Source organism: Nothoprocta perdicaria, unplaced genomic scaffold (assembly GCF_003342845.1).
Source record: "Nothoprocta perdicaria isolate Ctin4 unplaced genomic scaffold, notPer1 scaffold_18, whole genome shotgun sequence".
NCBI lineage: Eukaryota > Metazoa > Chordata > Aves > Tinamiformes > Tinamidae > Nothoprocta > Nothoprocta perdicaria.
In genome coordinates, this window is record NW_020454982.1 from 622,230 (window position 1) to 648,670 (window position 26,441).

At 41.7% G+C, this 26,441-nt stretch overlaps 2 protein-coding genes across 2 annotated transcripts; one reads left to right on the forward strand and one right to left on the reverse strand.

Moving 5' to 3' along the window:
• The first annotated feature begins 191 nt into the window (after nt 1–191).
• Nucleotides 192–1,640, forward strand: SS18L2 (SS18 like 2). The gene is made up of 3 exons (XM_026036524.1): nt 192–281; nt 319–395; nt 967–1,640. Exons 1-3 carry the CDS (start codon nt 192–194, stop codon nt 1,052–1,054), a joined length of 255 nt encoding a protein of 84 aa, XP_025892309.1. The 3' UTR covers nt 1,055–1,640.
• A 2,643-nt stretch (nt 1,641–4,283) lies between these two features.
• KIAA0355 (KIAA0355 ortholog) lies at nt 4,284–26,192 on the reverse strand. Its single transcript, XM_026036515.1, has 13 exons — nt 24,903–26,192; nt 18,479–18,685; nt 16,748–16,888; nt 16,373–16,468; nt 16,072–16,233; nt 15,017–15,175; nt 10,404–10,501; nt 9,142–9,267; nt 7,603–8,585; nt 6,584–6,749; nt 5,816–5,950; nt 5,402–5,480; nt 4,284–4,876 (listed from the first exon to the last, which is right to left on the reverse strand). The coding sequence occupies exons 1-13, from the start codon at nt 25,395–25,397 to the stop codon at nt 4,553–4,555; spliced, it is 3,171 nt and encodes a 1,056-aa protein (XP_025892300.1). The 5' UTR covers nt 25,398–26,192; the 3' UTR covers nt 4,284–4,552.
• Nucleotides 26,193–26,441: the final 249 nt, after the last annotated feature.

Sequence of the window (26,441 nt, forward strand, 5' to 3'; positions counted from 1 at the left end):
GTTTAAAGGGGCGCGGGGGAAGCTCCTTGACTGAGGCCGGGCCTCGCTTTTTTCTCTCGCGTGTGGGCGCGGGCCCGAGCGCGGCCCGCGCTCCCGCTCCGCCCTGCCGGCCTCGCGGGGGCGCGCGGAGCGCGGCGCGGGGCGGGGCGCGGCGGGCGGCTCCCGGCGGCCCTTGCGCAGGCGGCGCCGCCATGTCGGTGGCGTTCGTGCCCGAGCGGCTGCGCGGCAAGGCCGAGGTGAACCAGGAGACGCTGGCAGGGCACACGGCGGGCGGCCGCAGGGCACACGGCGGGCGCTGACGGGCGCGCTCTGCCGCAGCTGCTGGAGGAGAACGACCAGCTCATCCGCTGCATCGTGGAGTACCAGAGCAAGGGCCGCGCCACCGACTGCGTGCAGTGAGTAGCGAGCGGGCGCGGGAGCCCCCCCGCCGGCAGCCCCGCGCCCCCCAGGACCTCCCGGGCGGCCTCACCGCGGCTCCCGGGCGGAGAGGGCCCCAAGCGCGGCGGGTTCAGTGGCGCCTGCCCTGGCGCCTCCTGTTCCGCCTGGATTTTGCTCTGCCTTAACGTGCCGGCCGGACCCCCAGGGGCTCCTTGGCAAGGGGAGCGGTGGCTGTAGCGCCTGGCCCAGGAGCTCGAGTGAAGGGMAGGGTCAGGCTGGTCAGTCAGGGCTCCACGGCAGCTCTGGCTGCTGAGCTGCTTTCCCCACGGTCTGTGGCTTTTCAGCCGCGAGCAYATCGAGAATGTCACTTTTTACTGGCACTGGCTAATTGTACTCCAGAAAGTTAGTGTGCAGTGATCTATAGCGACAGCAGAATACAGAGGGGTTCACCTCCCATTAATGGTGTTTGTTKGGTTGTTTGTCCCCCTGTCCTCATGCCACAAAAGTGATTATTAAGGTGCAGGCAGTTTACTGTCAAAGAACAGGCAACCAGGCACTTTCCAGGTAATGCATTTCTTCTTCTCCTAGGTACCAACACATCTTGCACAGAAACCTCATCTATTTAGCTACGATTGCTGATGCAGCTCCACCCAGCAGCCAGAAGACTGTAGACTGACAACCCCTGAGAACAGTGATGCTCTGAGACGCTGTAGCACTTAGAGCAGGAGCCTAACCTAAGAGCCAAGAAGGTGGCACCTTGAAAAGCAGGTAYCAGCACCCCTGCTTTTGCATTCACATGTGAGCATAGTTTCAGGCTAATACTATATTAGCACTTTTTTCCCCCTCCCAACCTTCTAAAGCAGTACTTAAGGGAGATGCTCATGATCATGCTGTAATTACCCCACACATTCTGCATAGCAGTCTCCTGAAAGCAGCCGGGTGTCAGGATCTACCCGCTCCRTGAAGCAGAGGCTCTGGTGCCCGCAGTGGTGCAGGAATGGGGTGAGGCTTCAGCAGCCACATACCCACCCTCTGCCTTCTGGAGCACACATCAGGGCAAGCTGGCCACACATGCATTGCCTGTTTAATAATCACTTTGTATCTGGTATCATAGAAATTGTTTAATAAATTAAAAATGTTCTCTGTAAATGSTGGTAGCCTCTGGCTTAACACATGTTAAAAAAGAAGCATCTCATGGGGCTGGAGAAAGAGGAAGGTTTGCTTTCCTAGGGAAAATGAATAGCTGTTACATAATTTACAGCTRTCAGAGTAAGGGGAAATTCAGGGGAAATTCCAGCCTTTGTTTCAGTAAGAGAAGGCCCGGTGTTTGCTCCACTTGTGTCAAGACTTCACCTTTTTGCTTGAAAAACTCTGTACTGTGTATCTTGTTAACAAGTAAATTCTCACATAATTAAAATGGATACATGCACTTTGTGGGTACTTGGCAGCAGCTGGATCATTCTTAGCCAGCAAGGCCCCACTTTAGCTGGCATTGCAGTTTGGCCAGTTCACTGACCTGAGTGGCGCGGCCCTCAGGTCATTTTTGTTCAAAAAAAAAAAAAAGTATTTTTTACTCCATGAAAATTACTTACTCTAGGCTTGTTAATACGCCAATTACCACTTGCAGTTACCATCTGCACTGCTCAAGACACTTGCTAAGGCATGTTCTGCATAGTGCTCTTCCTCACAATCTATGTGAGAGAGTCAAAGAGGCTACAAGATGCTGCTGCACATGCTGCACATCCTGCAATGCAAGAGGTCAGATTTAGAGGATAAGTCAGTAAGTAGGCAGTTGACGATTTTCAAACTGATAAATAATCCCATGTTAATGAAATAAGATCTTTGTTTACAAACCAAAGTTACAGTTTAAGGTGCTGCTCACTTTCAGCAAGGTGCGTATTTTAAACAGGTATGACCTATTAAATGTATATCTTTAATAAAGCAAATAGTTTACTTTTACAGAAGCTTTAAAATACAAAAATGTACAGTTCCAGTTTAGAAGCGTTAGCTATTCACAAGAAGCACTGCAATAAGGGTAAGTTAACTAAGCACCAAACCCTTGCACTTGGCAGTGTAAGTGAAATTTAATGGCAAGACTCATTTGCCAAGTGCAACAATTCTTAAAATTACCAGTGTTCAGAACAATCGGAAGCAAAGGACAGAGTAGCACCTACGTGGTCAAATTGCAGACAAACTTTCTTTGTTTCCGCAACTCACTTTTGTAGCTCCAGAAACTTGCCAGCATTTGTARTTGTGAATGAACGGCAAAAACTATAGCAATAATTTTGGCACTTGTTAGAAAAGTTCAAAAGTAAGTGTTTCATTAACTTTCATTTTGGTCTTAGTAGAGATAACCAGTAAGTACAACCAAATTTAGGGTTTAATATTAGATCTAAATGACAAGATTTAGGAAACTCAAAACCATTCATCAAGTTAAATAACCACTAACATTTTCAGCAGAGGGTTTCCAAATTATAGTAGTACAGACCATTAACAACTTACAGACAGAAGCCACACTGATTGTGCAAAGCACATTACTGTAAAAAGTCTATGTACAGCAAACAAATCTTTGTAAACATGGTAAGTATGAAGTTTCAGAAAACATGGTGACAATATCATAAATACAGGCAACATTGGCATCCTCAAACAGCACAAAAGGTAACAATCTGGGCCTGCAAATATAGCCCGTCACCATACAAACAAAAAAGGTGGTTGGGTGTTAAATACCCAAATGTTTAATAGTTTTAGTGTTGTGTATACCTTTTATTTATATATATATATATTTTATGTTTTTATTTTTTGGTATCTTTAGATATAGATGTACTTAGTTTGTAAAAACAAAAACAACCAATGTGCTTTATCTTCATTGAAAAATTATGCAGTTAGAACTAATAACCCATTTTACTAGTAGTTAACATATTAGAATGATATGAATTAAGAAAAATACAAAAATAAGATTAATACTGTCAAAACTCTTATACCAGAAAATATTGTGGTTTTTAGACTCTTTCAAAGATGAAATATGAAAATTTAAATAAGCTTTAACTATATAAAGAATCTTCTGTAATCTCAATTAATATACAGTGGGATAGCTATACATATATTTACCATTGTTCTTCAATTTTTAAGCACCAGTCACTCTTCTGGATCCACTTTGGTTGGAAGGTTCTTCGTATTTCCACAGGTTCATTTAATGGCACATATTGACCGCAAATAATTACCTTATCCTTTTAAAAAAAATAATGTTCTTATAACTAACTGCTACCCCACATTTCAGTTCTAGTATCTTCTGAGCCAGCTCACTTTTTTTTTCTTTTTTTTTTTNTTTTTTTTTTTTTTTTTTTTTTTTTTTTTTTTAAATCAACTGTAGCATCTCAAATAAGACTTCAAATATATGCAAGTAGTCTTTTAGGCTATACTTTCACACACTTAAGGAGCACTGTGTGGATAATGCCTTTGGCCAAATGAAGTAGTAACAGATTGTGTATTTGAAAACCAGTGTCATATTATCCACACAGATGTTATCTCCTTTAAGCAGCACAGATGACATTTGTGACACAAGTCTTGAGTGAKCCGAGCTGATCTCTACTGAGAGGAGAACTGCAACTTTTGTAACCGTTTTTGCAACGGTTTCAAAATAAACTCACTCGTGTGGCACACCAAAAGCTGCTGTTGCACTTTGTTTTTCAGAAAAGCTGCCCACGGGCCATTTACCGACAATACGAAGGCCTCACAGCTTCTCTGTTATAAATTTAAACAGTGTTGAGCAAAGTGACCGCTATATATTTGCTTCAACRTATTAAATGTATTTTAATAAGATGTTCAACTATAAATCCATATGAAAAATAGCTATAAAATACAGTGTTTTTTTCGTATGGTAACTCTTCAGCAGTTCTCTTAAAAAAAAAAAGGTTTGAAAGTAAAGGCAATATACACATTTTTAAACACATTTCTACATCACAGTTTTGGGCTGTTTCATGTAAGTCTATCAAACATATTGGCCATATTTGCTCAGCACTGTCGAACTGAATTTGAGGGTTTGTCTATGTCACCCAGTAACTCCTCACTTCCACATTTAATGAGATAAACAAGACACAGCCAGTACACAATTGCAGAACAAGGTATAGATAGTTCCGGTTTGGCCCTGGGCTGCATTTTCCAACGTGAAAAGCAATTAGTATTGATGCAAGTAAGACGGTCTGCGTTCGTGCTTGACGGGAAAGGATTTAAAGCCCTTATTCACCTGTTTGTGCTGGGAAGGCTGCTGCTGTGAGGGCTGCTGCTGCGTGTAGGCAAAGCTGGAGGAGATGCCGGCGGCTGGAGCACAGTCGTTGGCTGCTGCCCACACCGGGGACTGCAGGATCTGCATCGTGTCGCTCCACTGGCTCACGGGGCTGCTCATGGGGTACAGAGAGGCACTCTGACCGGGCAGGGTGCTCATGACCGAGGACGTGTGCTGCCAGGGGGCCTTCGGGGGCCAAGTTTTGGTCTTATTATCCTGGGGAGCAGGGAAAAAGGAACAACCAAAATATTTTGGTTGGGAGGGGGAAATATATTTAGTATTTCTTCCCTCTACTCTCACTACAGATTCAGAATGCTGATTTATCTATCTTTAAAAGCAGGATTGATGCAAACATACAGCACTCTTCATTCTTACACTGCTTGCTTAATGGAAAAATCTTTATTTGCTTCAGCACATTTGTTTGACTAGCACTACCCATGCTTTAAATCAAGCAAACATCAACCTGGTGATGCTTTATTTTTCTCCGCTCAGATAGTTTGATTGTGTTGCTTCTTAGCTTAATTTGAAGTCTTTGGGTTTTTTTTTTTTAAGTGACTCCCAAATTTGGTAACTACTAAAAGCATTTAGGGCTACTTGAGCACAAATGGCTTGGGGTTGTACCTGAGGGAAGTAGCCTGGAAGTACAGATAAGGCTAATTTTAGTGTGAGGGTTTCCTAGTGAAAGGCAAAAGCCAAAGCAGATGTGAGAAAAAATGACTGAGAGAAGCCATTTCAGCTTACCTGATTACGGTCATCTACGGTGGAAAGAAGAGGTGGTGATGGGAGCGTACCAGGTTCCTGCTCACCGCTGCTGTGCTTCCTGGAGGAAACAAAACAAAACAAAAAAAAAAAGCCCAAGATAAACATTTTTATCTCGGAGAAGGGAAAGCCTCAGATTTTTCCAGACATACTGTGTTTCAGCTAATAATGGATATTTGTACAGATGCTAGTTTATATAAAGGGACAGTTACTAATACAGCACAACCTGAGACTTCACAGCATGAAGATATTCTGATCCATATCAGCAGGATGATGTACAAACTAATTGGTGCAAATATTTCCAGTTGGTAGGAATCTGATTTGTTTGATTATTCAAATCAAATTACACTGAGAAAAAAGCATGAAGTGGTAAACATTTCTGTTAATTTTACTCACCTCCTTTGCTTTACAGCAGCAACAAGGTCTGGCCCTGAGAACATGGAGAACAAACTGTCTCCATTAGCTGAGGAGGTCTCATCACTTGAGCTGGCAGAGTCTCCTTGAGTACCAGACCAGCTGTTTGTCACATCCCTGTAAGACAAGACGCTCATTAGTCCTTATTTCTGCAGTGTCTGCTCCAGATTGTGCGCCCTAGTTCACTGCACTGAGTCTTTGTGATACCCCAGGGCACAAAATGTAAATTTCTTTGTAAAGCACCAGAGTAACATAAGACCTTCCACTTATTTACTTATCACCTCACTCACATGACATAGTTCTGTTATAATCAATTTATACATTCTATTAAAATAAATACATAAATTAAGTTCAATGCTACAGCTTCTCCCTGGTCTAGAAGAGCAAACAAATGACAGTTGCTTTTGCAACCACTAAGGTCATGATTATTTCACTACAAAATAGTGAGCTAAAACATACTTCAAAAGACCAAAAATACAGCAATTCAGAATTACCTATACTATAAAGCCTTCCTTTCCTCTGCTTGAGTAGGACTCGGGACATATCCCAGTCTAAAGAATGCATCAAACACGGTCAGAGCATCAACATCAAGCTAAGCAGGAAGGAGGTCCTCCCATTTCTAACCCTTGATGTACTGAAGAGCAGCCCTGCACGTGCAGCAGCAATCACCAAACACCTACTACTCGACACTCAGCTAAGTTGGAACATGAACTAGACACAAACACTGTAAATGCTTATCCCATTTCTTACCCTTCTGTGAAATACTCGGGAAAGGGCCAGGTTTTGTGAGGATCGTCAGGAAGAGGCCAGTTGCTGCGTGTGTTGCTTGGGCGACGGACGTGCTGTGCTTGCCTTTTTTGTTGCATAGCCTGGTTGACCCCAGCAACGTAGCGGGCAAATTCTGGATCAGAGCCAACTGAATGAAAGAAACCAAGAAGTCAGCTGCTGGCACACAGATTCTCCTCCTGCTGTTACCCCTTTCATTGAATCCTTTAAGCTTCAGTGTACCCCAACCAACAAAAAAATTGTTTSATCACAGAGGATAAATGTTGGACAATAGTTGATACCTCTTGATGGAGCAACAACAGACACTAAAAAAAATAACAAGAAGTGAATACACACCATCCATATCTAATGGATATTGGTGTCATGGTTTTCTTTCTACTACTCAAATATTTCTCACAATGGAATTGCCCCTCTTCCATCAAAAGGATATCATCTGTCACTATGGTCATGGCTAGAACTGGGAGAGAACATGGGGCTGAAAGTTCCCATTAGTCGACACTGACAAAATTAAAGCCTGTAAGTTTATCCAATCACAAGAAAGAAAGAAAAAAGGAATTATTAATTATTTTAATGTCTGCAAATTGAAGCATAACTTGCAGCTCACTATGTTGTGGTTCTGCTTGCTTCTTGAGAAATCAGGATCTCAGGTTCTAATTYTTGCCACTAGCCCCTAAACTGCCCACTTCCTTCAAGGACTATAGAACTGCAGGGCATTTCAGCATAAGATTGATATACTGAAAAAAAAGCAACACATACATCTTAAAGCTTTAAATTTCCAAAATATTCTTTTAAAATGTGTAATTTTCTGCAGACAAAGCAAAAACCTTAATCAAAAAGTATTTTAAATGCCTGATTTGCTCTAAATGGTCAGAGCAAACAACTCATGTATTAGAAAGAATATTAGGTGAACAGCACTAGGAAACATTGTTAGCAATATTTAGCTATTCTTTTCTTTGTAGTATAGTAAAGGAAAAGACAGATACCTGCAGGGTCAAAAGGCAGAATTTCTCCTAACATCCCAAACACTCCTTCAGTTTGGTCACGATTTGGCCACGTGTTGTTTCTAGGTCCTTGTGGTTTCTGTCCTAACATCTCTGACATCATATTGTCCATATAGCTGCTCACAAGACCCAAGCTGTACAAATCGGAGCTTAAATCTGAAAAACCAGGATTGTTCCACTGGTTCATATGAGACAAGCCAGCTCCGAGGGCCTGGGCTGGCTGCTGGGAAGAATTAGTCAGCCATTTGGCAGGTGCCCGTTGCTGTGGTCCGATAGGTTGAAGCAAATGCTGGTAATACTGCATTTGCTGCTGCTGCTTTTGTGGCTGCTGCTGCGACAGGCCTTGCTGAGAAGGATGCAGCGGTGGGTGGGAGAGAGACTGTGGCTGCTGTTGCACTGCTCCTGGTTTCTGCTCTGCTGTGGAGGATGCAACGGAGTTCCTTCTCTTCACCATTGGAGAAGTCTGCTGGGATTTGCCCATGTTAAAGCCAGACAAGAAATCTATAACATCCTGCATTTCTTGGTCAGTTGGTAGATTCATACCTTTATCATCCTTGCTTTCATCTGCTTTGAAGAAGCTGTCCCGTCTTTCAACTAGAAACCCATTCACTAACTGATTATTTGTGCTCTGAACTGACTGCATTGGCTCTGTGGTCCTAGGAAAATTACCAATGTTCAAGATGCTCTGCAATCGTGCATCCACGTTAGCAGGCATTTTAGCCTTCTCCTCCGAGCTGGAACTTATGAAGACATTTTTGGAAGGCGTATTGGGGATCGAGTAGCTTCCACTGTTAGTTGTACTGGTGCAGGAAGTTTTTTTTGTAAACCGTGAAGTCAGTTTTGAAAATGTCTTTTGTAGCCCCCCCGATGACTTGCTTCCGTTTCCAGATGGCATGTCAACTTGATTCCCAAAGTCAGAGATTTCACGCTGTAGCTGGATCTGAATACAAGGCAGAGCTTGCTCCCTGCATCAACAGAAACACCTGTATCACAACAACTAGTACATTCCATTTATCCTAACATCCTATCCTCTGTCCAAATCAATTTCAATTTGTATTTTGGAGGAAAACGTGTACYTGGAATGCATCTTACTGATACATCATATTGATGCATCTTATTGAGGTTATATTTCCTCAATTATTTCCTATGATAAAAGTACAAAATATTAACATTTGCAATAGCATTTATTACCAATTACTGATTAAAATTTTCCTACATTTATGCTTTTCTTTCCTTGTGCTATTTTAAACTGAAACTAATCTAATYTATTTCTGTAAAAGACAAACCAATACTTTTGTACACATGTATATGTGGACACTTTGTTAAATAAGCACAAAACAAACACGCCCACTGCATCTCCATACCTACAAGTTATCTATATAGAGTAAAATTTCTTACTCAAAGTCCTACTTTCCTGYTCTGAGCAATTGGTACTATTGAGTCCTTCAGCACAGGCCTTTAAATAACATAGGCTTTGTTACAACTAGAGAAGGTCAGCACGAGGCTCAGCAGCACATTTACCTTCCCTCCTTCCACCTGTGTATGTCAAACACAGCAGTATAGAGCACATCTACTAGTCCCAACATCTTCTCTGGGTCCAGACTCCTCTGTAGCAAAGACATTGTTGCTGGATCTTCTTTTAGACACCTGTAAGCATCAAATTTAACTTTTAAAAGTAAATATATCAAAATTCAGCTTTTACACTGAACAAGGTTTACCATATCTGTTTCTACAGAGAGCTAATTAGTAAAAAATGATATGCAGATGCCTGGAAGCCTGTAAAGCTCAAGTCTGCAGTCCTGTTTTCCCTTTTTTCTGTTGAACATGAAACTAAACTAAAGTATAAGTGAGAATTATAAGTCAACTAATCAAGATTAACATGCATCTCTAATGAAGCAAGCATAATTCAGGCACAGAGGCAGAAATAAGAAATACACAAAGTCTACTTTGGAAACGGCAAGCGTTCTCAATAACACGAAACGCCGGTGTGCGAGATCTAAACCTCGGCACCCTGGGCACTCCAGGGCTGAGAAACCCCCAGCCGCACAGGCCTTGCGTGCAAAATTATTCACTGCACCCGGAGTGCTGTGGGAGATTTTACTGAGCCTCGGAGGSGCAGAATTACTGCCTTCTTCAGCAGTGGAACAGAATTAATATTTAATTTAACATGAATCGGAATAATTTAAACCTAAATGCCAGCACATTCCTTCGTGAGRTACTTCCAAACACCTCCAGCACAGACAGTTAAACAGACATTTGTGTGTCAGAAGGGGGAGCTCTCCCTAAGAGCTGGTAATACTGAATGCTCTGGAGAGAGGGGAAAAAAAGTACAATTCCAATTTTGCTTTAAGAGAGTCAGTCCTCCCCTAAACAATGCAGGCTGAGCCTACATTCTTTTTAGACAAATAATTAGATAGGAGAAACAGTGTCTCTGGAATAGAGTACTGGGGTTCATACGAGCCTTTAAAGAACAGCTCTGTGAAAAGAGTGTCCCCAAACCCTTGCCTTCATCTCAGGTAACTGCTGGCCTTCCTGAGGTAAGAGCTGAGCAGACCTGCAGCAGCGAGGCTTCTGGACCTGACTTTCATCTGTTTTWTACTTTCTTTTCTTCAGAACCATCTCTCAGATAGCATTGCCTCTCTTCTGTCACCTCCAGCACACAGCTCTAATAGATATTTTAAGTGCAACCCGCAGTCAGTCTTTCAACAAGGGTACTCTGTGCTATTCTATTAGTTCCAGAGAAAAGATCTCAAAAAAAGTTATGCCACAATTAAAAAGTTTACCAAGTTGATGGAACTTGCACCACAATTCTGGTTCCTTCTAAACTTATTTGAGGAGCATATGCTTCCTTATTCTCAATCTGTGCTGTGTCCACAACCACCTAGCAAATAAGAGGAAAATAAAAAGGAAACAAAATTAAGAATTAGTTCCAGTTATTTTAATCATTCCTGTAGCTAAGATTAAATATTCTCACCTTTCTGCCACGCTGCAGATTCAAAATAACCAAACAAAAAACAAACCAACTCACAAATCATTTAAAGTTGACTTCAGTTTTAATATCTGAAGAGATGGAAAGCACGTAAAAAGATTTGAGGCATTATCCTGTATTGCAAGGACTTAGTTCTCCCCACTTACATGTGGTAGTTATGCCTCACAACACGCAGTTACCACCTGCTTTACACAGCAGCTGCTAGTTACCAACAGCCCCCTGGAGCAGCTCTCACMTCTGAGAGGTTTGGATCCGAGACTCACGTTTTACTTTGGTAGCACCCAAACACTTTCTTATCCAAGTATTTTTAAGAATCTAACTACAGTACCTAATGTAATGTTGACAATAGTATTTAGTTGATAGTGCTCAGCGCAGCTTGCAGTTCTTCAAACACCCCACCACCATTCTTTACTTCTTTGTTTTGCATTTATAAAATCCCATATCAAACTGTCTGTACTTTCCTACTGGAACTGTAGTATTTTTAATTCCCTACTAATGGGAAATATAATAGGGGGAATCTGTTCAATTTGTTGAATTCTGAGCTTTCTGTAAGACACCACACAGACAGATGGAATACAAAATTTTTGAAAATTGTGTCACAAGCCTTTCTTTTTATGGAAACCAAGAGGAATGGAGTCACTTCAGCTTCACTTAAACTTGCACACCAGTGTTAGTAAGTTCCATATTTGGCTTGTGCTTGATGGTGTTGTTCAGTGTGCATGGGTGGGTCTTTTTGGTCATTACCATAATTTCCTATTTTGGTCATGCTGAACCAGCAGCTTTTTGGCAGCAGTCAGCACTTCTTGCTTCAGTGACTAGCAGATTAGCTGTACCACTTAACCTTGCAATGGCAAAAGGCCCCCAGTAGAAATAAACCTCAAGGGATTCTACTGACTTTTCCTGCCATCATCCTATGCTGGTTCTGCTTCTAGCTGGTTGTCTTCTTCTGGTTACAAAGAAACGTCAAGTGTTAGTAATGCTGAGCTTGTGTTTTCATAGAATCATAGAATGCCCAAGGTTGGAAGGGACCTCAGAGGTCATCGAGTCCAACCCCCCTGCTCACGCAGGGTCACCTAGAGCACGTGGCACAGGGCTGCATCCAAGCGGGCTTTAAAGATCTCCAAAGAAGGAGACTCCACAACCTCTCTGGGCAGAASTCTGCTGCAGTTTTCTCTGCAGCATCAACCAAACAATCTAAGGATGCTCAAGCACAACTCTCCCACCTTTTCAAAATTCTCTTCCAGTAGATTGGATATTTGATTTTGTTTGTTCTCACTTGTAAAATGTGTTTAAGCGGTTACAGAAAGCCATCTTATTATCCACTCATGAAAACGCATCTTATTTCATCCACAAGTGTGCAATTCCTTTTTTTTTTTTTTCTTTTTTTCTTTCTCTCTTCACTTAGCACTTTCTCTTCTCTCTTCATTTTAGCACTTTAGTTTTATTAAATTTAGCATTATGAGATTTGGCTTTATTGCAGTTACAGTGGGGCTAAGAGTTCTGGTGGTTCTTGTTCCATGCTTCTGGTTGTGCTTGGTGTTCATGGTCTGGGTTCCCCTTCCTTCCCTTCTTTTTTATTTTATAAAAGAAAAAAAAAGAATTCTACATTTCTCAGCAGCACTTGGTCAGAGTTACAACATCTGGGATTTAAAAGCTCCTCGGATAGCCATTACTTCTGTAGTGTATGTTGTTTTCAAGATACAAGAAGACAGCACAATAAAGGATGGCTAATTAGAAACTCAGTTCAACCTACTTTTTGTGTGAGACCAAGTCAGAGTTTATTTTGACTCATCCCCTGAATTCAAATTTTCAGTCAGGGTCTATTTTCACTCATCCTCTGAATTTAAGTATTTTAATAGATGCTAATTTTATTCAAACATAAAAATTTCTTCAGCTGACCCAATTCTGAAAATACTGTTTTCAATACATATGCTAAGGTAAAAATCTGAGTAAGTGCACTTTTTAAATAATTTCTTATATGAAGAAGTAAAGCCAGAATAATGAAGCCGACTCACACCTCACAGTGCTTTCTACTCTTACTGAGAGTTTCTTCTTGAAAGGTACCCAGCATACAGATGAAACAGATGACTGCCTAGCAATGCTCTATTTAGCCTTTAAATGACAAATTAACTCCTATTTCTTAACTAATGCAGGTAGATTGTTTTCTAAACACAGTAAACCAGTGGCTGCATAATATTGTCCCAYGATTCATTTATGTGAGCTCAAAATAAATTCAAAATAAACACATTTCTCACTCCCCGCCTGGTGGTGCTTGGAAGATGGCTTCCTGTGCATCAGGCATCTATTGTTCTTGTTTTACAGGTGTTTCCTCCCTCATCTCCACYCACAGGGTGCTTCAAAGAGGAGAATTACAATCTATTGTCAGTGCAGGAGGTTATATACAAGTGTAACTGAATCTTGAAATACTGAATCTTGAAATAAATATATATATATAGTGCCTAGTTCACAAACAAAAATCTCAACCTTTCCACCCAAATTACAGCAAATCACAAGTGTAAACAGAACCCAGAAGGTCTGTGAGTCCTCTGTAAAGTGTGTGTCTCATTACTGTGCCTCTGAAGATGAAAACCTGCTCCCTCCAGGGCAAGAGATTCAGGCAGCAGCTTCGAGCTGGTCATGCTCCTACTCCAACAGTATTCCTYAAGTCAGCACCATCATTTGGGAGACTGCAGGTAAGTTTTATGCTGAGAGCCCTCCCTACGTCATGCTAAACCTGAGGAACATCAGCACTTCAACTGCTAGCAGGTCTGGCGGGTTGTGTCTAGCCTGGGGAGCACCAGGAGACTCGGAGGCTCCCGATCCGGGGCAGGAAGGCGGCGCGCGGAGCCCCGCACGCCGAGCCCTCATTTCCTCGCGCAGGAAGCGCGGCCACCTCCGAAGCCTTCCCAGCGTGGACACTGGGGGCCGGGAACCCCTCCAGGGTTACACCGCGCTCCCACCGCCCAGCTGAGACAGAAACAGCTTCTTTCTTGGACTCATTCCCCTGAGCTCGCTCCTGGCTGAACGTAACGCACAGCCACTCAGCTACAGCCCTTTGCAGCCCTTGCGTTCCCTGGGAATTAATGCACATTTGCTAGAAAACATCTCATCAGGAATTTGCTCAATGCAACTACTCAACAGTTGCCGCCTTGACCTCCAAAAATCTTACCTTCCTATATCTCCCTGTCAAACTTCTACAACATGCTTGATGATCTACCATTTCCTGACCTATATCCATTTACACAGTGATACCAAATACCAAAGGGATATCTAAGATCTAATATCTCAGGTATGCTCATGGAMAAATTCATCATTTACCATTTATCATGTCATTATTACAGAACCTATTACCACAAGCAAAAATAAATGCTTTAATGAACGAAGCCTGGAGGTCATGCAAAGCACTTACCTGGGTGCTCTACTTGCTTGGAAAAAATAATGATATTTTAAAAAAGCTATTTTCAAGGKATGTAGCTGCACAGAAATACAGATTTTTGTATCAGAAGTTACAACTTGTTATAAAATCTTGATGGCCTGYACTCACCGTGAGAAGAGAGTCAGTATATGAATCAACAGGAAGGACTTAGCTCATAGAAGCTTAAAGGTGATTCAAAGAATATTTGGCAAACCTTCATAAGCTACAACACACCTTTGTACATGCGTTTCCGACTGCACTCCTGCCCCAATTTTAGTTGCCCAGCCAAATGCGAGTTCATAGTAGTTTGAAACTTCTTTTTGTCATGAACAAACACTATATTAAATAAAAAGGTTGCAGTAACTAGGCATGGCAGCACAAATGTGTTTTCTTATCAAAATATTCAATCATATGTTTTTAGAAACCGATACTGTAAAATATCTGCTTTTTCCTTTTGAAGGCGGCACAAGCCTACAGCAACTCTCTGTCCTGTGCTAGAGATGGCAGGTAGCATTATTTGGCAGGGAGGGCTTCCTAGTGTCTGGTAGGCAGGAAACTTCCATTCAAGAGGGAAAGAAAATGGAGAAAAAAAAAAAAAAACAACAAAAAAAACAAGCCAATTCTCAGTGTTGATCTCAGAAAAGGGGGTTTGAAGCATCTTCTTTTTCTTCTTTTTTTCTTTTTTAATATGGTCACCTGCAGATTTGAAAATATTTCTAATTTGGTGTGTATTGGAGTTGACACTTCATTTCTAATCAGTGCCGATTATCAAGGACACTGCATCTTCCTGTTCATATCAACTACAGATAATATCTATGAATTTACATTCTACAGGGATACAACTTGTTCTCAACTCAAGTTACCTGTAGGGTTAAAATGAATTAACAGCAAGCAAGATACTGGAAACAAATTTCAAAACTTCACATTTTCTGAAGAGAAACTAGATATTTTAAGACAGTCCTTTTTTGCTGAGCCTATCCATAGTAACTTACCAGTCCAGCTTGGCCAAATAACAACTGTACAGCAGTTTTGCAGGCTCCTCGCCAAGTCGAAGGGCAAACCTGATTTAGTACTTCAGTAACAGGAGAGTCATCCCGTGGTGTCAGTCCATTATGGCATCCAGCTTCTTTAATTAACTGCAGCATTGTGTGCTGAAAGTCATAAAAACTTTTGTCATACTAAACATGGGAATCAGAAATGTTAACACCGAGATTTGTTGTGCCATTGTTGTATATATTAACAGCTTTTCAAAACCACAACAAAAAAAAATTAGCACCTCCTACCTCTAAATAGTCTTCATGGTTATAAGACTTAACTGTGGAACAGAAATCTAGAGAACAGGCTCTGCTAATAGGATTATTTTCCTCCAACATCATAAACTTTAGCTTATGTTCCGGCAAAGCAGTTTAATCGAAAGTACAAAAAGCACCAAACAGAAAACAGGAAAACAACATTTTGTGTTGTGAGTTATTTCAACTCTTTCAAGAGCAAGGAACTAGGCTTATCTAAGAAAACTGAAAGTTTTAAGAACAATTAAAATTAACCAAATTATTTCTGAATAGACATCTTTCCTTAATACTGAGGATTTCATTACCTTTTCTGCTGCTTCTAAAATACAATTTGAATTGCTTTGGTAAAACAGCTTAGAATTTGTAACACAACATTAAAAGCAGCCTTACTACAAATATTTTTTTTTTTCCAAATACCTTCCCCTTAATGCCACAAGGGTTGAGCTTTGGGCATCTGCTACGGCTTCACTCTCCTCTGCACTTTCTGAACCTACTCATCTTCTTCCAAAACAGGAGCTTAGCTGCCTCCTAGACTTCTCTATTGTGCTTAGATTGAACTGAACTTGTCCAGGTGGTTCAAAAGTTATTAAAGGAAGGATAATGCTGTAGGTCCATACACATCTGCTTCTGTTCTACAGAACCTGGGCTAAAAATATGCATTTTTAAATACGAGTTTGGCATTGTGCTTACTGCATTTCCCTTCATTTTAAGGGATTGTATTGATTTTTTACAACTGCGGTTAGATTCATGGTTATTACCGTTTTCAGCTTCAGGTTTTCTGCTGCAGACTCATTAAAAGATATTCCTTTCAGAAAATGGGATCCTATCTGAACAGGTACAGTGGGGAGTTCACACTGAATTGGCTGAGGTGGAGTCTGCCTCCTTCCGGTTTGTTGGGCTTCAGCTTCACTGCAACAGCCCTGAAATGCAAAAGAACCGATCAGACAGAAGAAATTGAAGCTGATAAAAAAAACAACCCTTATATCCTAATATTAGAGAGTCTAATTTATTTTCAAAGCAAGCAGGGAGGAAAGATAGATAAGGGCTAGCAGATGTTACCTGAAGACTTGCTTCAATAGCCTTTGGATTCAAGTGGAAGCCAGCCTTCATTGCATATTCACAGTGCCCTAAACTCTCCAAAGCCACTTTGTAAGCCTGGTATTAAAACAAAGAAAAGTTGAGGTGCAACATCAACAGTCTAAGAGTGCACAGTCTTTGCATCTGGACACATTTATAAAAATCATTATATGGATTTATGTTACTGAGCTCCACAGTGTACGCACACTTTTCATACAAGATTCCAGTTCTTGCAATTCTCAGAGATCCCTCAGCTGACTGTGGTACACATTTCTGCAGTAATGTGCTGCTTCCTATCGTATTTCTTGGTCCACTGACTGCATTACATACTAGTGCAAACAGATTTCCAAACCTCACCTGCAAAGCACTGTCAATTTTCATGTTTAACTCTTTAAGCTGATGTTCAGGGATTGCCACACTCTGTGAGCAGAAGAGTTGCTGAACTTCAATTCCAGCCAAACACCCATCGCAGCCTCGTTCTCGCAAGCGAGATGTGGCCTGTAATGCAAAATAAAAGTCTACAGTAAAGTGTATTAGTTCAACATTAAAGCAGATCAAGCTTAACCAGATTTAAAAAAAAAAAAAAAAAAAAAAAAAAAAAWAAAAAAAAAAAAAAAAAAAAAAAAAAATGTTGAAGTTGTATAAAGGAGATGAAGAGAAGCACCTAAAGAGAAAAGATCGAGAGGAGGCTGTACCTCCTTATTAACTGATACTTTGAAAGCAAAAATCTCATATAAGTCACGCAGCATATAGGTGTTAGCTAGCAACTCAATTCAACGTTGCTTACTGGTACTATCTCAACACTCTCTCTTAACTAGGAATCCTGTTACACAGGCCACATGAGGAGCATGGCTACCAGGCAGAAGAGGGACTTGCAATTTTAACACAAAGGGTATTTCTGAACACTTGCCACAGAAGCAGAAAGCACAGTCATGTGTACAAACATATAGGGTACATAGGATATACATTAAGAAAGGAATTTCTGTGATATATTTTTAAAGGAGTCTTATGAGACTGCAAGTGGATTGTTAAAGACAAAAAGACAAACAAACAAAAAAGTTAAGGTCCAAGACATGCAAACCCAAGCTGAATTTTAACTGTCACTGAAAACAAAATTAATAGCAATTACAGAACATTTCTAAAAATTATAACATAGCTTTAAAGAACAAAGTACGTTAAACATGAATCAAACTTTCTTTTTTTAACAAAAAAAATTTTAAAATAGTAACAGGTCTAATCCTGGTACAATTTTAAAAAGATTATCTGTAATAAGGCACTCCAAATCCCCATTTTTCTCAGTAGAAGACATCGATGCTGTGGCACGAATTACAATTTGTCTACATTTATAGTTCTACGGGAAACTTGTTTGTTTTCATATACCTGGGAAATGGAAACACTGACAGTATTTCCAGTTAGAATGATTAATGTGCCTGTTGGGCTGCCAAATTAAGACTTTCAGAGCACATGTTCCATATTACTTGAATTTAAGGAAACCATGCAACCAATGTCTGTAGCCATTCTGATCCACTAGTCTGTAGATTTAATAGCATACAGAAAATGGAGAAACAGTCATAAAATTCCTTTTCTTGCTAAAGTACTTTTTCTTTACAAGAAAAATGAGGATTCCACAGATAAGTGTTTATTAAAATGGAAGTTCAGAGAATTGTAAATTGAAGTAATATGGCTAACATTCCATCAACTTATAAATCAAGCAACATGAAGCTTAACAGTTCTCCTTCAGCGTGAAGATTCTGCTCTCATTTTTCAGAAAGACATCTTTAAAAAATTCCCTCTGTCCCCTCCTAACCAGAGTATTAATTCATCAGTAATAACAAGCAGCTGTTTCCACTCTCTGTGGGCTCCTTAGGTACAATCACAATACAAGGAGAAAAACACCTTTATAAAGGGCAAAGATAGTGTGAAATATCACATAGATAACAAAAGCTTTAGCATCTGAAACTACTCATATCATTCCCTCAAGCATCATGGCAGGCTTAAAAATTAGAGACCTCTTTTGTTTTTACAGCATGCCATCTTGAATTCAGGTGTCACTAAATAAAATACAGTTTCACAACAAGGCATCCATACCTCTGCTGCTCCTCTCCATGATCTTATTGCATCTTCTAGCTCGTTTGTGGGGCTTAAATTGGAGGCTCCAGCCCCACTGACGCTCTTTCTTTCCTGAGCTACAGCTTCGGCAAAGCAGGAGTGGGCCACTGGCTGCACCTTCTGCAGAGCTTGCGACAGGAACTGAAAGTGGACCTGCAGCACCGTCAAGAAACAGCGCCCAAGCACCTAGGGGAGGAAAAACCAACGGATATTTAGCAAATAGGGAATTTTATGGAGGTGGTCAGCATTTGGGGTGAAGATCCAAGTTAAACTCAGACTTCTTTTGATTAAAAAGTGCAATTCAATTGACTTGCCTGAATTGAAAGACAGAACCACCGAAGACAACGAGATGCCATTTTGGGGCTCGGGTCGCGGCTGCGGAATCGGCACACGGAGCTGCGGCCCCAGCACCCTTCACTCCAACGAGGTTCGGTGCCACGGGCCGCGTCACGACTGCTCGCGTGCAAAGCGGGGGACAAGCAGGAACACGAGGCCACAAGAGCAGGGCCACGAGGGCCGGGACACGACCAGCCCACAGGGCAGCCCTGGGAACGGTGGCAGCGGCCGGGAGCGCGCAGCGAAGCGGCGCAGAGCGCAGCAGCATGGCAGGGCTTTTTCCAGATTCCTGCAGCCGCCATCCGGGAAGCTCTTCAAAGTGTTTGCTCGCTGCTAAGCAGTTTGTCACACAAAGCAGTTTAAAATGTATATTGGACTTTGATTTATTCAAAAAGGCTAGACTTAAAATTCCATTTTTAGGAATAATTCATAAAATATACAGATAATGTGCAAAGCCATCCTGCCTTGGAGCGAATAAATCATCTGGCTTGTTTTCAGCTACATTCTTTTGGAGCAAAAATATTCAGACACAATGATCTTACTGGCAAGATCCTGCAGTAACACTAACAGTTATATGCATCAACTATCTCTTCTGAAAAGAATCAGTGGTGGCAATTCTTTTTTCCATTGCATCCGGTCTCCTTTTGACATTCCATTCTGGTTCAATCACTTCCCTTCTTTGTACAAAGCACAAAATTAAACATTTTTGGTATTTTCACCAACCTCTGAAACTGTAGTGTGTCATTTCAAAAAAAGTACTCTGCAACTGATAAAAGAAATTAAAACTCCAACTTTTCTGGCCACAAATTGAAAGATTTCAAAGAAAACTGGAGAGAGAGGAGACTGGTGACCTGAGTATTTCTGTGCACGGAGCATGCAGCACCCAGGGGAAGAAGAAATTAGGACTCATTTGGAATTTGAAGCCAATTAAGTTTCAAAGAATATTTAAGGTACAGAGGTTGAAGTTTCCCCCCTGCCTGGGAATAACACTAAAAAATAAACAAATGACTTCGCTTAAGTGGCAGCACACAACATTCCTAGTATAATTTACAGTATTAAGCAGTAAAGATAAATACTAACATCTGAACTTTTGATACTTGACTATACTAACTTGAATTTTTATTAAACTATGCAATAGTAAAATTATTAATATTATTTAGTTAGTTAACTTTAATTTGAACTTTTGTGTGACCAATAACCAATTTCAGTCTCCTTAGAAATGCAGAAGGATGGTTTTAACTGCTTAAATAAAAGCTACTTGGTGGGGGATTTTTGCACTGTGAACACTTGCTCCAAATGCCCAACTCATTTTGTTCTACAACTCGCTGTTTGAGCTCTTGCTTCTGAAGAGCGGCGGCCCCTACTCTGCTGTGGGAGAGAAGCACAACCAGCGGCAGGGCAATGCAGGCAGCCAGCAGTTACCGTGTGAGGGGTGTAAAGCAACACACTGGTACCTGCTGCCCAACCTGCAGAGAAGCAGCACAGCACAGGCTTTTCACAACGCCACCATGTGTTTATTTTTTCCTACTTTCCCATGCAGAACTGTTCACCACTTTTTGAGACCATGGAAAGGACTTGCATCACTCATGGGGTGCAGAGGTTGGTTCTTTTTTGTTGGTGTTTTTATACCCCTTCTTAGCATCATTTACACTGCACATATGATGAGCTCTTCTGGTCTGCAAAGCTGTTATCCCACGAAACACACCCAGATCACCTTTGACTTCCCCAGCCCTTTGGCAGGAAGAGCAGCAACTTCAGCAGCCACGTAATCCCACCTAGGGGAATCTGTCATCAGGTTCAGGCAGCTGGAAGCAACGTAATTTTCAGGGAGGTCTTGTACCAGACTCTCTTGCCCCTAAAGCAGGTGACTGTTGTGTTTATTTAGTGTAACTTGCTTCCAATTGCAGTTGCTTAGGGAATTACTGTTCCTTTTCCATGCATCTTGAGGAAAAGGAAAATCTATTTTCTTTTTTATCAATTTGTTTTTGGAAGCAAGCCTCTCAAACAGTGCAACCTCAGGAACATGCAGGGAACAGCAGCTCATCCCCAAGGATTCACCCAGATACTGCAGGAAATTAGGGGACAATCATGATACCACAAATGACAGCTAGTAACCGAGCTGGTTGATATAACCAGACTGGTTATGTGCAAACTGAAAGCTCACACGAGGATGCTGCCCTTGGCTACACTCCCTCCCCTATCGTCATCTTGATGGGAGCAGGTGATTAGTTCTGGAGCATTTTGCTAGACAAATTATACACAATAACTGCACAGATTGCTGAACATGCAAACTCCCAGCCAAGAAATTTTAAACGTAGATCCTTTAAAACACCTATGGCTGTCGATAAAGTCTGCAAATCATCAATACATCAGTCTCGTAAAAGTACCTCCCGTCCTGTGCACCATTTAACAGAACAGTACCAGAGTGGGAAGAAAGAGGAAGGGCAGCTTTTCTCGCAAACCAACCAGCCAACCCAAACGCCACCACAAGGCAGAGTCGCTCCCCAGTCCCAACCACCCCGCTCCCTTCGCAGGGCCCCTGCTCGTGCCGGTCGTGGCAAGTGGCCCCATCTCGTCCCCACGCGCAGCGCGGCCCGCAGGCACCCCCTGCCACCCACAACGGCCCTGCGCGGGACCCGCATAAATGACCTGCCAGCATTAGTTATATTTTTACCTTGACACTACCAAGAGATGGGGACAATCCAGGAGGCTCCTTTACACTGGCAGGCAACCTGAAAACCCTGTAGCAGTAACCTGATATCAAGAGCTATTAAAGTACTAACTATTCTTAGACATTTTTTGGCTAAATTAGTGTTAAGGCTATCTTAAAAAAAAAAAAATCTAATACAAACTATTTCTAACTACTCTACTAACAAACCAGAGAGCAGACTATGAGATTATAGACTGAAGCAGCAGAACAGCATATAATATTGTTCTAGCCACAGTACTTTTCTAGTACTTTTTTGCTAGTAACAATTTCCCATCCCCCAAAACTCTGCAGCTGATCCCTGCAAACCACAGAAAAAAATAATTCAAAAGCTGCAATCCAGCCTTTATAATATTTGCAAAGGAAAACATACCTTTTATATTTAAGACAGTTTTGTTCCATAAACTTCCTAGATACTCCAAAAAAAAGCCAGAAATAATCACCATTTAATATAGAGCTACCACTTTGTGTCCCAGTCATGCTCCCCTTTTGCTTATGAGGGCAACACAACTGGCTCTGTCATTAGCACTACAAAACTCCACCTACAGCTAAAATGTGACTCACTCTTTGCGCTCTGCAGTTCTCAATCACCAGACATATTTCTTAATTAAGAACCCTTGGCAAATCTGCCTGTCACCAATACTTTGATCAAGTGACGGCAGCATTTTTTATATATCCCAGCAGACCGCTCTGAGCAACTTATCTCTGTTCTGACAATAAATAAATAAAGTCACCACCGTTGCTACAAGTCCAGGTTGCACAACATTTTTTAGGTGCAACTAAACCAGCCCACGTTCATCACAACTTGGAAGTTTTCTTAATAGGGCCTTCCCTGAGAGCTAAAGGCCACTACACTGCTTAAAAGCATGAGGCATCGCAAGGAAGCTGTAGCTCTCTCCCAACTTGTAAAAGTCAAATCTCTTCCACAGATCTCGTTCCACCTGAGGGAGGCTTAGGAAAGGAAGACTTTCCTTAGGGGAGACCATGCATGGGAAAAACCCGGTTCTGACTTCCATCCAACTTGGAGTTGTGTCCTCCCATCACAAGGGATTAGGACTCCCCTCCTGCTGCTCTGGGCTGCCAGACGCCATCCCCCCAAGGAGGGGCTCTTGGGCATCTCCTGCAAGGGCCTTTCCGAGCTGCCACTCAGACATTCAATCAGCTCCTAATTCTTTTTCCAGACAGATAATCAGCTCAGTTCTTTCAGTCATCTACCAGGGAAGCTGGAAAAGCAACCTCAAACATTACTGTATTTCCCTTCTGTCAAGGGAAAAATTATGCTGCTTGTGACACACTTTCCCTCTGGTTTTCCAGGACAGTGAATCCTGATATAAAACAAGCAACTCCTTTATTTTATTTCATTTTATTTTTGCTTCCATTAGGTAGGTACAGAAGTGAATTTTTTATTCCTATTTTCAGAAATGTTAACTTTCCTACAGATTTGGGGGAAAAAAATGACTAAACTATATATTTTTACTTAATGTTTATCAGAAATAGAGTCTTTGAATCACAGAAAAGAGCAGGGGAGGTTCTCAAAAGGTCACCCTACTGTCCAAGCAAGGAACAACTTTAACTGACAGAGGCTTAACCTCTTTTCTAAGTTCTTTACAATGGGGGCTCAGCTGCCTGTGTGGTGACGATGCACGTCAGTGCTTCACTGACGTTACAAAGACTTCCACGGCGTCTAACATGCAATTCTCTGCTGCTTGCTCTATCTGACATGCACACGAAGGACAGAATGTTGCCACCTCTTCTGGCCACTTCTCGCCTATCTGAAGAATTCTCGTTTTCCTCCTTGCTCTTCTTTTCTGTAAAGCCAGCAATGCCCCCACCTTCGTCCACCCCACAGATCTGTCCTCTATTTTCTGGACATCTCATTTTCTTGCTGCTTTCCTCCGGTCTCTCTCCAATTGCTCACCATTTCTCTAAATGCAAGAGTAATAACAGTTTGGTGCAGCATGGTATTTAGTATTACATTAGCTCGAGTGAAGAGAGCTGAATTCTTACATCATGGTTCCCGCTGGTTATTCCCTGTTAACACCTGACAAGCCTCTCTGCACAACACACCAACATTGATTTACAATTTGCAACAGCACAACCCCAATTTCCTCTCAACAGATGATGATCATCAGCCCTAGACCCCTCTCTGCAGAAGTGCTGCCCAACTGCACATTCACCATGCTCCATTAGTGAGGACAGGAGGCTGCTTAAGTAGAGCACTTGGCAGTTTTCCCCTCTGAATTCCATCCCAATTGAAAAACTCATTTGTGCAATTTAAAATTACTTTTTAATTCAGCAGGTCTTCCTGCATATTCATACCATATAGTTCCACATCATCTATAAATTTAAAAGGTACATTCCCTGCACAGACCATTGCCAAGCCTTATTCAACATATACTCCCATTTTGACAGTGAGGCACCAGTAACTGCTTCCTGGACATAATTAACCAATTAGTGTGACATATACTGCTGTCATCTAACCCATGCTCCCCAGCTGACTTATAAAACTATCGTGTGAGTCACTGCCAAATCCTAAAACTTCGCTCACTCTGATGCAGAAGTAGAACGTAAAAGTTGTCCCTGTAATCCTTGCCCCATTAAGCAAAAATTCTCCTAGCTTTTGCGCATTGACTTTATGTATAAGATATAGCTTTAATTAAGAGAAGATTAAGGGCACTGCAGTGATGAGTGATTTCTTTCCTCTAGATAACACCCAAAAACAAAACCAAGAAATCTAGTTGTTCCACCCGTGTTCTCTTTAAATGTGACCATAACATATACAGAGCTACGTAGCAAAAAAAACCAAACAAACAAAAAAAAAAAAACTACCACTGCAGGTGCACGTTCTGCTCAGGCACCAGGGCCATGGCTACAAAGGTAAGCGGAGACGGACACAAGTTTCTCCACTCGCGCCCTGGGCTTCCAGGAAGCAGAGCTGGGCTGAAACAGGGCTTGGCTTTTGCTCACAGGCTCCAGCTTCAGTCAGGGCGAGCAAGGCCCTCCCTTCAGGAGATCCCCGGCCGGGTGCAAGCAGTGCACCAAGTCACACCTGGAATCACCGCCTCGGTTATAAAAGCAGCACAGACCGTTGCCAACATTTTGCAAGACTGTTTTAATGCCCACAAAAATGCTGGAAGAAAGACGTATCACTACAGTCAGAAGTTGCTCACTAACCTAATACTTTCAAAAAGACAATGTAGCAAAATAAAAGAACATTTTATTTCATCACAGAAAGCATTGCTCACAGAAATAAAAGAAAGGCAGTGAGAACTTCTGGAGAAGCAGCGATTTTAAGGAGAAGTTCAATTACGAAGGAATGAGACAAATTCACACGCAAACCGGTCTCCCAAGGTAACTTACCTCAATGTCTTGCAGGCTGAATTCTTTTTGATCTTTAAAGTTTGCAGCTCCTGCGCTCAGTTCCATCAGCATTTTTGCTATTTCTGGTTTTATTGCTGCTGTGAGTCGGCTCGCCGCTTCCATGACATGTTCCTGCACGTCTTTCAGTTGCATAGCTGCCTTAGAGTAGTGCGAGTTCCTAAATACACTGCTGAAAAGGTCTGTGAGGAAAGTGCTCGTACGGCAGAACACGTTGAGTGCATCCAGGTATTTGGAGATTCCCTGCTGGATGTCTGCGATGGGAGTAGTGTGGGATCCGGGGTGGCTGCAGCTGCCCGCAGCAGCCGAGGGGACCAAAGGGGACGCCGGGGTGGTGGAGGCCAGCGGAGCGCTCAGGGTCCTGCCTAGCTCAGGCAGTTGATACTGCTGGTGTTGCTGCACTTTCTGCTTGGACCCGCCAAGCAAGAAGCGCCGCTTGTAGTCCATTTTGCTTTCCTGGGCACTACAGCAATACATAAGTGAGTGCTTGTCCAAAGATTCCTTGAATTCACAATCACTTGTCAAATTCCTTCTGCAAATATATAGCTATGTACAGTAACAGTGGAGGACTGTGTACATAGGTTTCACAAAAGGCATTTCAAAAAGGCAAGCGTCTGTATAATCTGTATCAGCAGTGAGAGAGGCAGCAGCTTTGCTGACTTTGTATTTTCAGTGTTCAGTGCAGCCCTGCTGCAGTTACAAACTGTACTCAAAAAGCATGCTGAAGTATCCTAATAATGCTCTGTCTCGTTTGGTATTCCACTCTGCACGCAGAAAAGCGACACTGGAACAGAGACGTTATCGCCTATAATTTCTTCATGAGCATCTTGACACTTCCCGTGAAGTCTACAAAAGTTATTTTCCTCAATGCAAATAATATTTTTAGAAGCAATATCTTAATACACTTTTCCAATTAGTAACATCAGGAAAAGCGAAGCAAACCACCGATCAACAGCGATTATAAAAGCAGTGCAGAGGCTCCTTCCTTGAAAAAGCAAATCCTTACATCAGCAGATCAAATATCTTTAAATGTCTTGACAGATCCAGTCTGTCAAATTAGCTTACTTGTAGTGTCTCTTCTTAACATTGGAGGAAAAAAAATCTGGACTCTGTTTACAGAAGACTTTGCAAATATAAGCTATTAAAAATTAGAGTGTTTATTATTGCAAGCCTTCTCCTTTCCTTGTTTGTTGAGGTAGTTGTTTCCGTTGTAACATTAAAAAGTGGTGCTTCCAGACTGCATTTGCCCTCAATTGGAGACTCGGAACAAAAATGCACAAATGTATTTGTAAGGCCTCTAGGTCATTTCCTGTGGAGGAAAAGCGGAGGAAAAAAAAAAAAAAAAAAAAGTTAAAAGGCTATGGAACAATGAGAAGCTTTAAGATTTTAACTCCTGCAGCGTGCTGACATATTTCTCTAGGCATACATTGTGATCAATATATATGATCAAAGAAGGGAAAGTTGTACCGTTAATTTAAAAGGCAGTTACAAGTTGGTATTATCACGTTACTAACTTAAGAG

Excerpts from the sequence above, each read along its gene's own strand:
- SS18L2 (XM_026036524.1), top strand. The coding sequence starts at position 192 with ATGTCGGTGGCGTTCGTGCCCGAGCGGCTGCGCGGCAAGGCCGAGGTG. Across the intron at positions 282-318 it reads ACACGGCGGGCGGCCGCAGG|CTGCTGGAGGAGAACGACCA; the intron begins GCACACGGCGGG and ends GCTCTGCCGCAG. Across the intron at positions 396-966 it reads CGCGCCACCGACTGCGTGCA|GTACCAACACATCTTGCACA; the intron begins GTGAGTAGCGAG and ends TTCTTCTCCTAG.
- KIAA0355 (XM_026036515.1), bottom strand. The coding sequence starts at position 25,397 with ATGTATTGCTGTAGTGCCCAGGAAAGCAAAATGGACTACAAGCGGCGC. Across the intron at positions 16,889-18,478 it reads CATGGAGAGGAGCAGCAGAG|GCCACATCTCGCTTGCGAGA; the intron begins GTATGGATGCCT and ends TTTGCATTACAG. Across the intron at positions 10,502-15,016 it reads TATTTGGCCAAGCTGGACTG|GTGGTTGTGGACACAGCACA; the intron begins GTAAGTTACTAT and ends CTTATTTGCTAG.